This window comes from Mytilus trossulus, chromosome 3, assembly GCF_036588685.1.
Source record: "Mytilus trossulus isolate FHL-02 chromosome 3, PNRI_Mtr1.1.1.hap1, whole genome shotgun sequence".
Taxonomy (NCBI): Eukaryota; Metazoa; Mollusca; class Bivalvia; order Mytilida; family Mytilidae; genus Mytilus; species Mytilus trossulus.
Window position 1 is genome coordinate 24,051,290 of NC_086375.1, and position 11,107 is coordinate 24,062,396.

The window sequence follows — 11,107 nt, forward strand, 5'->3', positions numbered from 1 at the left end:
TACAGGATAAATTTCTTTAGTATACATACTGAAGTCGTCATTATTGAGAGCCAAAATATCATCCAAATATCTAAAAGTATTGTTAAATTTTTGTATCAAATGTTGTTTTGATGGGTCTTTGCTAATTTTAGTCATAAATTGTAACTCATAACAATACAAAAACAGGTCCGCAATAAGTGGTGCACAGTTAGTCCCCATTGGAATTCCAATAACTTGACGATATACGGAATCTCCAAAGCGAACGAAAATGTTATCAAGTAAAAATTCAAGCGCATAAATAGTATCAAAGCATGTCCAATTGACATAGTTAAATGTATGTATGTTATCAGAATCTTTCATAGATTTTATATCCAGTATATGAAATGGTAAAATATAGTATTTTGGGTGTATCCATTGCAACAATCTGCATTTATTTGCTATAAATTTGCTTTTTTCCGTTTTTTGCTATCTGGTGAAATATTTACCATAGAGGACGATATTTTTGTCCTGTTTTCAGTATAGGCATTTTTGTACATTCATGTAACGCGGTTAAAAATTGCACCCGGTATATTTATAGTCTGCAACACACGGTAGCGTTGTAAAAACTGGTACATTTACCATATAAATGAAGAAAGAAAAAAGAGATGTGGTATGATAAAGGATTTACAACCAATGCAATGATAACCAATCTATCTGCCTGTAGGACTAGGCTACTTCGAAAGAAGGGTAGTGACTTCACAGTTCAGCCTGCAAGCAAGCTAACCATAGAAATTACCTTTAGTTATATACTCATTGAAATCGACTGTAAACTTTTATTGGAATAGTCCCTGTTCATATGCATATATGTCGAATGGTTTTAGTCATAACCAAGCAATGAAAACTCAAAACTGCCAAATTTCCAGAGAGTGTGTGTCTTAATTGCTGTTCCTCATATAACAAAATTCTTAAAACACAATAAATGAAGAAACACTGTAAACAGTTGACACCTTAATGGTAAAAACGTTACAACTTATCGGAAGTCATCACACAAAAAAGAAAGCCCATAACAGCGAATAAGAGAAAAATATGCGGCGGCGCTGCTGTCATACTTCGACATCATAAATATCACCAATGCCAACGTTATTGTCGAAGTATCGGCAATACACTGCAGCGTTTTTTTCTTTCTTCTGAAGACTAAAAAACTAATTCTATTCAGCTTTGAAGAAGAATCGAAAAATCGAAAGATAAATCTGGTGAGTAATCTTTATTTCACTTTATTTCAAGTCACGTCGTTTTTTAATGAGCAATGTAAGAAAAATAACGTTATTGAAGATGAGAAACATGTCTTAATTAACTGCCCAGTATATGCAGATTTACGAGCTATTTTATTTAGACATGCTAGCTCTTTTAATTGTGATTTTGTTAATTTGTCTGATGATGATAAATTCAAATTTTTATTCACTGATGAAAATGTGTGTTACTTTTTAGCCAAAATCTGCTATGATGTATTATTAAAAAGAAAAGGTATTTTATATAATTGTAGATAATAATGTGTTTTGTAGAAATTTTATAGTCTCTCATAACTCTTTTTAGAGTGGCTCATGTTGTTTTAAATATTACTGTAATTTTATAAATGTATAAATGTATGTCAATTTTGAGGTGAGACTCTAATAAAGTATTTGTCTTGTCTTGTCTTTGTCTTGTCTTTCACTTTTTTCAAGTCATGTGTTTTTCATTCAGTTATTTTTTAAAAAGACAACTTAAAAACTAAAAATACGTATTCAAGAAATCGTGGTATGATATGACAATATTTTATCACTACATGGTGCTCAACTTTAATTAACTAACAGTTGGTTCAACAATTTATAGGTTTATAATGGCTATGTCCAATCAAGAAAAAGAAAAGGAACGCCTTGATGTGTCTTGCTTCTGTGAGGCCATATGTAGTACAGCTGAATTTGAGTGTCGACTGGAAGACATCCTAGACAAGAAGGCCGCTGAGGCAAAGTGGCCAGTTTGGAAAATGAAAATAAGTATGTCATAGTATGAGTCATAGTAACATATTCTTAAATAATGTTGATAAGCAGGTTAATTGTCCAATGAATATAGTTCTCTTGATTCTGTCATTGTATTTAAACCTGTATATTTTTTCTCACTTTTGTTTTATAAAAGTGTTTCCTGAAGTATTCGACTATATTTGAAGGCTTTCTCTTTCGTTTCAAATTTAAGCTAAAAATTACGCAATGACTGAAAACCCTTCAAAGGTTAACATACGACCTTCAATAGCAGAAAAAGGGTCGTATACAATACCACGAATATGTGACGCTTTAATTCGTTTAAAGTTTATATTCGCTCAAATTCGCGAAAAATCATATTCAATCATTAAACATGAGCATAACCGCTCCATATGAACAATATAAATAATTTTGTTTTTTCGATTTATTGAGAATAATTTTATTTTAATACCATTCTAATTTTTTCGTTTTAAATTGATTATTATTCATAGTGTAAAATATATCACATTTTCCTCATTTAAATATTCATTTGATTTATTTGAACAGAAAGAGAAAATAAGGAAGAGAAGAGATTAGAAAACGATGGAAGTATGAATATAGAAGAAAAGAGATCAGAAAAGGATGGAAGTATGAATAAAAAAGAAAAGAGATCAGAAAACGATGAAAGTATGAATATAGAAGAAAAGAAGCCGGAAGTGGGTGTTGACATATCAACAGAGGAAAGACGGGGTAATGTTTCTTTCATATTTTTGCCAATATATAACTATAACGTTTGCTGGTTGGCTATCTTTTATAAAAGATTATCTGGTTGCTTATAAAAAAAAATGGTGGTATGGTTTCCAATGAGGCGAATCTCCACAAGAGAGTAAATGACATACAAATTGTATGTCACCGTACGGCCTTTAATAATGAGTAAAACTCATACCGCTTAATCAGTGTATCTATTGGGAAAGTTTATCAAATTTTCTTCACTGAAAAGGACAATTCTATATATAAATCAGAAAACAAGCTTTCATATCATTTCAGATGAAAGTTTTTATTTTTAACTATAAGTACGTTGGTATAACTGCTGTAACTAATAAAACGAAATGGCGAGAGTCAAAAGTCAGTAATGTGAATATTTTTCTATTTACAGAACTGATAATAACAAAGATCCACCAGCAGAGAATTGGAGAGAATCCATTGAAGAATGCAGTCGGTCATGTTGATAAGGTACGATAGAAAATTAAGGGAACATTAGTATTGGATAGGTGTTAAAGATAATAAGAGTTAAATGTTATACTCTTAAGTGGAACAGTGTTTTCATTGCTATTTTTATATTTCTAGTGAGATGATGATCAATGGGTCAATGTACTCACATCTGATAGCAAGACCCGAAACCCATTTTTATTTACAGCTAATTTCCTAATGCTTGTAGAGTAAAACTTTGGTTGTCTTGCTTGCTCTGTTTGTATAAACTCAAGCTTTGTATTTAAGATTGATATCTTCAAACAATATGTATAGGCATAGTAAACCTGTAAATTATATTTAAATTTGAGTGGACGTTATTCCAATTCCAATTACCCTTATACAATACTCAATCAAAGCAAGCAAGCAAGCTAACCAAAGTATTGCTCTTCATGCAGTAGGAAATTAGCTGTAAATAAATTGTAATCTTGAAATATACTTAACCCTTCTGAATTTGCTTTGTTTAACAGGTGTTTGACGTGCCTAGTTAATCATTTTCTAAATAGTAGAAATTAAAGTTCTACCATTTATATAGCCAGACTGAGATGTATTTCTTTGTGTTCATATGCTTTAGTTAGTTTCTGATAGTTCTATTGAAAATCATTGTATTTTTAAAAGGTCATTTGAATTTTAATATGACTTTGTCATCAATCTTGATTAAATTAACAAACTGTTTCAAATTAAAAAACAGTTTTTTTCCCTTTTTGATAAAACAATACATGTGTTATTAAGCTCTTCTTTTTGAACCGTATTTTGAAATATATCTTAATTGAGTTATCAAAATGTTTGTTTTTAATATCAAATTAACTTATGTTGTATAATCATAGGATCCAGTCCAGAATTCGGAATCTAAAAGACCAATTAATGACAAAGAAACGACGAAGGACGAAAACAAAAGGAAAAGAGAAATGAAGAAATATGAAAAATTACTGGAGAAAAAAGCCAAAGAAGAAGAAAAGAATGTAAAAGCCCAATATAAAGCAATCGACAAGGGTATTAAAATATACTCAAAAGATGTCAAGTCAACAATGAAGAAGGAAGAAAAGAGGAAAGCACAGATGAAAAAGATGGGTGAAAAGGCACAAAGGATGTTGGAAAAAGGTATTTCATAAATATGTCTACTTTCTTCAGTCTTTTCCTTACTTCCTTAACGAATATTGCTGGTTGCCATTGACGTTCTGACTTCAACATTCAGTCACGTGCCAATGATAAAAAAATCAAAAAGAGAAATAAGCAAAAGTTTCTTATTCATTTGTCATATTTCCCAATTTTATGATATTATTGATAGAAATTAATTTGTTAATTCAGATTTTCATGCACTTATACAATTCAGGAAGAACTTGTCCTACATTTTGCAATTCTATTTGGTATATTTTCATATTTTCGGTTAAAAGAGAGTAAAAAGCTGACACGCACATTTCGGATCAACACTTCAAAAAAGTAGAAGATTGCACTGATTTTTTTTTTTAATGAAAACATTGAATTTTTACATCTTCGTTTATCTCTACAGAAATGAGGAAGATCGAGAAAGAAAGATTAAAAGACGAAAAGAAGAAAATAATTGATGTTGTTCAGGAAAAACAAAATGATTTAAAAATAGTAAACACAAATGAGGAGACTGAGAATAACGAAGACGAAAACAAGAAAAAGGACCAAACTATCAATATTGATGGGGAAACACAAAATCGTTCAGAGAAGACACAGAAAGAGGCAGATATGATTAAAGAAAAGAAAAATAACTACGATGTCATCGAAAAGAATGAAAGAAAAGAAAATGACATAAAAGACGCAAAAGACATTGAAATGAGTACGTGTGTACACAAGGCCGGAAAGAAAACCACATTTGTTGCAAGAATCAGTGGATTCTTCCGTTCCTTATCGTGCATGAAAGGACAAAAGAAAAGCAAAGATGTGTGTTAATGAACTGTTATTATTATTATATTTTTTTACGTTTCATTTTCTTAATAAAAAGCCCAAATCCTTGTTACTTAGCCTTGAAAAGCTTATCTTATTTTTAGACATTAATTTAGATTCAATCTAGTATTTTATATAGTCAGCTATAAAAGGGCCCAAAATGACAAATGTTAAGCAATTCAAATGTAAAAACTAACGGCCTTATTAATGTAAAAAAAAATGAACAAAAAACAATATGTTGAAGACCGTACCTAGACCTATAATACTTTACTATTATAAATTGTGACTTGGATAGAGAGTTGCCTCATTGTCACTCATACCACATCTTTCTTTATATATGTAGCACACGAACAAACGACAACCATTGAATTACAATCTCCTGACTTGGGACAGGCATATAAAATTGAGAATGGAAATGGGGAATGTGTCAAAGAGACAACAACCCGACCATAGAAAAAAAAACAACAGCAGAGGGTCGCAAACAGGTCTTCAATGTAGCGAGAAATTCCCGCACCCCGGAGGCGTCCTTCAGCTGGCACCTAAAAAATATATACTAGCTCAGTGATAATGAACGCCCTACTAATTTCCAAATTGTACACAAGAAACTAAAATTAAAATGATACAAGACTAACAAAGTCCAGAGGCTCCTAACTTGGGACAGGCGCAGAAATGCGGCGGGGTTAAACATGTTTGTGATATCTCAACCCTCCCCTATACCTCTAGCCAATGTAGAAAAGTAAACGCATAACAATACGTACATTGAAATTCAGTTCAACAGAAGTCCGAGTCTGTTGTCAGAAGATGTAACCAAAGAAAATAAACAAAATATACATAAATAATGTGGCGGTGTTAAACATGTAAGCGGGATCCCAACCACCCCCTAACCTAGGACAGTAGTAGAACAGTACAACATAACAAATGAACTATAAAAATCAGTTGAAAAAGGCTTAAATCATCAGATGGATACAAATAGAAATAATCTAACAAATACACAGATTTGACTTGGTCGGGTACTTGTATAATATATCCATACAACAAAAAGATACTAAGTACAGATCTGAGAGTATTCGCAGCAGTATATATGAAACCTTCTCATCATCTTTGGTTTCAGTTTGTTCATCAGTTCCCAAAGGCATATTTGGCCAATGAGAACATATTTACATTAGCAATCATTTTAATAATTGGTTGACTCTGTATATACGTCTATTGTTTCTCTCTCGGAAGAATCAAATACTGCCGTTATTTGTTCTGTTCAGTGTTTCTAGTAATTCCCATTATCCGTTCAGTACTATATAATATAACCTACCCATATGGATAATTTGTATAAAATGCGTTTAGATAAACCATTGAAAGTTCATTATCTGATAACAGATGAGCATAATTATGCATGTCCTTGATTTCAATTTGATATCAAAAGAATTTGGACAGTTTTTATCGTGTGTACGTGCCTGACGGTTAGTCTATTGAACCTGATTGTTTGTAGAACAAGCGAACAGAAAACGAAAACTCGTTTAAATATACATTAGAACGAGTAGCGTATACTGCAATATGGAACTTTTAATTGTATCTTTGAACGCAGTATATTATATAGTTTTAAAAACAAATTATAATTTTGTATGTCAATATATGTCGGTGTGTTGAATATTCTTCCTCCTATCTTTTTATCGATTCCTTGTCAAATCTTTGTAATATGTTGGTGTTCTCGTCCATCCGCAAGCTTCAATTTAAATTCGCTAATCTAAAATCAAAATTATTTTCAGTCAGATATGTGTCCTTATTTATACAATATAGACGATCATTGCCTTTTAACAAAAATGTACTATAAGTTTGCCTTTTTCAAACAAGTGTTATGCTATCGACAGTTGCGTGTCCGTTTAATATTCAGTAACCATCTCTGAAGAGTAAATAGAGTTATCTTTCTTCTTATATTCTAATCATTCAATATCACCCACAGAGATGAAGCAGGTCAGTCAGTATCAATGAACCTCCTAACATATCAACTAAGTTGAGCATTTCCTTAACGAATCTACTGAAATTTAATGCAACTGTTACACAAGTGAGAGGTTTAGCTAGCTATAAACCAGATTAAGTCTACCATTTTCTAAATACCTGTACCAAGTCAGGATTAAGACAGTTGTTATCCATTCATTTGATGTGTTTGAGCTTTTGATTTTGTCAATTGATCACTGACTTTCCGTTTTGAAATTTCGTCGGAGTTCGATATTTTTGTTATTACACTTTCTATCAATGCCCGTGAAATAAGCGACAGCTAAATAGAATAACTCAAATGGATGACTAAGAGTAAAATATCTATATACCTTGATTCATTTGTGATTCTAAGTTGAATTTTCTTAAATGAATAAACTGCAATTATCAAAGATGTTTGTCCTGCGCTCTTTTAAAGGAGCAGGTCCGGTAAGGCCCATTTTTGGCCCAAAAATATAACAGTTTTTAAAAATTGTTAAAATGTAAACTTTTAGTTACTTATTGGACAGTTGGATGCTTCTGCTACATAAATATGGGTTGTTTTTGACAATACAATGCACATTTATCGGGTTGTAGCACCATTAAGTCATGCTAAATTACTGAAATCTTCAAAATTCTATCATTTTAGTAAAATTTTAGACGGTTTCTGTGTAAAACGAAAGTGGCCGCATTCGTGTTCATCCTTTATATTGCAATGTAAGTTGTATTTTATGATAATACATAACATATATAAAGGTTGTGGATGAACACGGATGCGGCCACCTTCATTTTTGACAAAAACCATCTGAAAAGTGCCGTTTTATGGCATATTTGAGAGATTTTTCATATTTGAGCTTCAATCAGATCGTTTTTAAAGACGTAATCAGTCAAAATCGTTCACATAAACTAATTGAATCAAGTGAAATAGCCACTTAAGTGTTTAAAAAGTGGTCAAAATCTTTCGGCAGATGAAACTGAAATTTGAGGCCAAAATGAGTCCTTACCGGACCCCTACTCCTTTATCTTTATTACATGTATTTAGTTCAAATTTTCAATGTTTGACTTGCCTTTGATTTAAATGAAATTCTTTTTACATTTTTTCGTTGGATTCAAATAACTGAATTTCATACTGTTTGCAGATCACAAAATGTTTTTGTTTTTGTTTTTCCTAGAATAATTTAATGTTAGCAATTTTCGAATCTCATTAATTCCATTTAGTCGCAAAACGCCCTGTCTATTATAGTTTATTGGACGATTTCTATAAATATAATTTTAGCTCTTAAATTTCTAAATTTTTGTTTCAAGTTTCTGTACGTTTAAAAATCCAGCTTTTTAATTATATGTAATTTAGTCTGTTTAGAATGTCAATTTTCTCCTCAGTCTATTTCAAACAAGAACAATTTTTCAAGAAGTCTCTCCAAAACTACTAAAACTACTTTTTAGATTAGAATTACCATAATTCTTACAATTTTAATGAAAATAGTATGTGCTAAAACAAATGTTTTCGTATTTCTTTTTAATATTGAATAAATAGAAATATTTAAGACGAAAAAATATTTCGTTTGATGGAATAAAGGTATGCATGTTCTTTCAGTTAACCATTAAAGCGGATATTCTTCTGTTTAGATTCTACAAAAAAATGTATAAAAAATGCAACATTGAATCAAGCAACAATGCTCAGTACTGATACCAGACGTGTTTCGTCTACATAAAATTTATCGTCGTTGATGCTCGACTCAAAAAAAAAAAAACTCTATTACATTTTTGTTTAAATATATTATTTGTAATTTTTGATATTCCAAATCAATGATTATTCATTTTAAATAAGTGAGTGAAAGTTCCTTGCCTGTTTTGCAACTTTGTTATAGAATGCCCCTTCGTCGTCAAGCATTTTTTGAAAAAAGTGCGTTTATCTGAGGTAAAAAAAATCGTTTTCTTTTTTCTTGTGCACGGTTGAATTGTTAAATGCATGTCTGTGCATATACCGTTTAGACCACATTTTCACCATGCAGTCCTTACATTTGATTGACAGATGTGGGTCACGCCTTAGTATTTTCTGTTTCTCTTCTTCCGGTGAACCACTTCCACTTGAAAATGCAGTGGTAGGTCTGTGTGATTTATCTATGTATGTAATTAGTTAATATGTACTGATCATAGCCATTGACCACATGCGATATCAGTTTTTGTCTTATAATGTGTATAGAGACACCATAATTGTTAAAAAGCAATAAAAATGTCTAATTTCAGACAGCTACTTGCTTCCGTAGACCAGATCTTCGTATCTGATAATACAAAACAAATGATTATCTAAGTTTTTTATCTTTAAAAGAGGAGATTATAATAAAGATGATATTTATCAAAGTATATAATGTTTGACATGATTAAGACAAAAGGAAAAATAATATGAAAGTAGTTATTAAACAATACAGGAAGACATAAAAGATGTTATGAGTTTACACGAGGGTCTGGATTGGGGATGGAGATGGGGGTTCTTTTATTTTTGTATTCTTTATACCGTTTGCCCGTTGTGCTCTATCTTTGTATTTTAGAATCTCACTATTCTGTTTTCTTTTTTTTGTGTCCATTTTCTCTTTTCTTTATATCTTTTGCCCATTTTTCTCTATTCTGTAAACAACCATCCACACCCTCATACAGCAGGCCTATCACGAAACGATAGATATAAAAAAAGAGATAAGGAGATGTGGTAAGATTGCCAATGAGACAACTATAGCCAGCTATAAAAGCTCCCGACATTTTAAAATGTGCAACTCCGGTCGTGGAACAGGAACATATACATATATACTTGATTTAAATATACCTCTCTTCGTTTAATACTGGATATTTTAAGTTGTGACTAGAACCACACGGAAACGCGTTTACCAAAAAAAGGGGGGGGGGAATTAATATCAAAGAATAGATAAGAAAGTCGCATACAGAAAATTAGATAACATTATCACCATTAAAAGTGGACGAGTTAACACTCTTTGGATACAGTTTTAGTTCCTGTTTCATTTATGTCTCCTGTTGTTATCTCCAGAAAAAAATACAGTATCGTCCTGTACTCTGCATTGAAGCCATAGGGTTTTTGTCTCTCTTCAAATTACTGGTCTTATTGTATACACAGCACCTACATAAAAAATGTTGTTGCATTTATGTGTACTGTATTCCTGTCATGTGATGTTGTCAATTTAGCGGTATATTCAACATTGTCATAAAAGCGCGAGGTTTGGCTTGCCACAAAACCAGGTTCAACCCACCATTTTTCTTAAAATGTCCTGAACCAATTCCGGAAAAGGCAGTTGTTATCTAATAGTTTGTTTCTATATGTATGTTGCATTGTCGTTTTTTTTGTTGCACTTCAGTGTTTCTGTTGTTTCGTTGATTTTCTCATATAGTTGATGTGTTTCGTTCGGTTTTAGTTTGTTACCCCGATCTATGGCTTTTGAACAGCGGTATACCAGTTACCTTCATTTGTTCTTGCATATAGTCAATTCAAAATACCATAAAGGAATCGGACTGCCGGACTTCATCTGCTCTTGGTATATACAAGAACTCTAGATTGATGGTATGTAAAAAAGACCATTGTTGTTAAAAAATTATAATTTTACTTTTAAATACTAGAAAGACATTAACTGGTGAAATTAAACTACATGGAATTGACTTGGTTTCAACTTATGTGTAAGTGTTATAAGTTTCATTTTGGTAACGTTTGGATGAATGTTGAACACAGCGAGTCAACATGTGATTACTGTTGTTCATAATTATAGTTATATAAAAAAGAAGATGTGGTATGATTGCCAATGAGACAACTATCCACAAAAGACCAAAATGACACCAACATTAACAACTATAGGTCACCGTACGGCCTTCAATAATGAGCAAATCCCATACCATATAGTCAGCTATAAAGGCATGATAAGACAATGTAAAACATTTGAATATTTAAAACATGAGTCAAAATAGTGGGAATCGAATAAACTAAAAATTGCAGTTACGCTGATTTTTAAATATGAAATGCAAATTTGGTT

The 11,107-nt window shown here is 31.6% G+C and overlaps 1 protein-coding gene across 1 annotated transcript; it reads left to right on the forward strand.

Moving 5' to 3' along the window:
• The first annotated feature begins 1,807 nt into the window (after positions 1 to 1,807).
• Positions 1,808 to 5,167, forward strand: LOC134709301 (glutamic acid-rich protein-like). Its single transcript, XM_063569465.1, has 5 exons — positions 1,808 to 1,991; positions 2,520 to 2,702; positions 3,109 to 3,185; positions 4,028 to 4,301; positions 4,711 to 5,167. Exons 1-5 carry the CDS (start codon positions 1,835 to 1,837, stop codon positions 5,118 to 5,120), a joined length of 1,101 nt encoding a protein of 366 aa, XP_063425535.1. The 5' UTR covers positions 1,808 to 1,834; the 3' UTR covers positions 5,121 to 5,167.
• Positions 5,168 to 11,107: the final 5,940 nt, after the last annotated feature.

Bases quoted from the DNA above. Each gene is read 5' to 3' on its own strand.
- LOC134709301 (XM_063569465.1), top strand. From the start codon at position 1,835: ATGGCTATGTCCAATCAAGAAAAAGAAAAGGAACGCCTTGATGTGTCT. The intron at 2,703-3,108 runs GTAATGTTTCTT...TTCTATTTACAG, and splicing joins ATCAACAGAGGAAAGACGGG to AACTGATAATAACAAAGATC. The intron at 3,186-4,027 runs GTACGATAGAAA...GTATAATCATAG, and splicing joins CAGTCGGTCATGTTGATAAG to GATCCAGTCCAGAATTCGGA.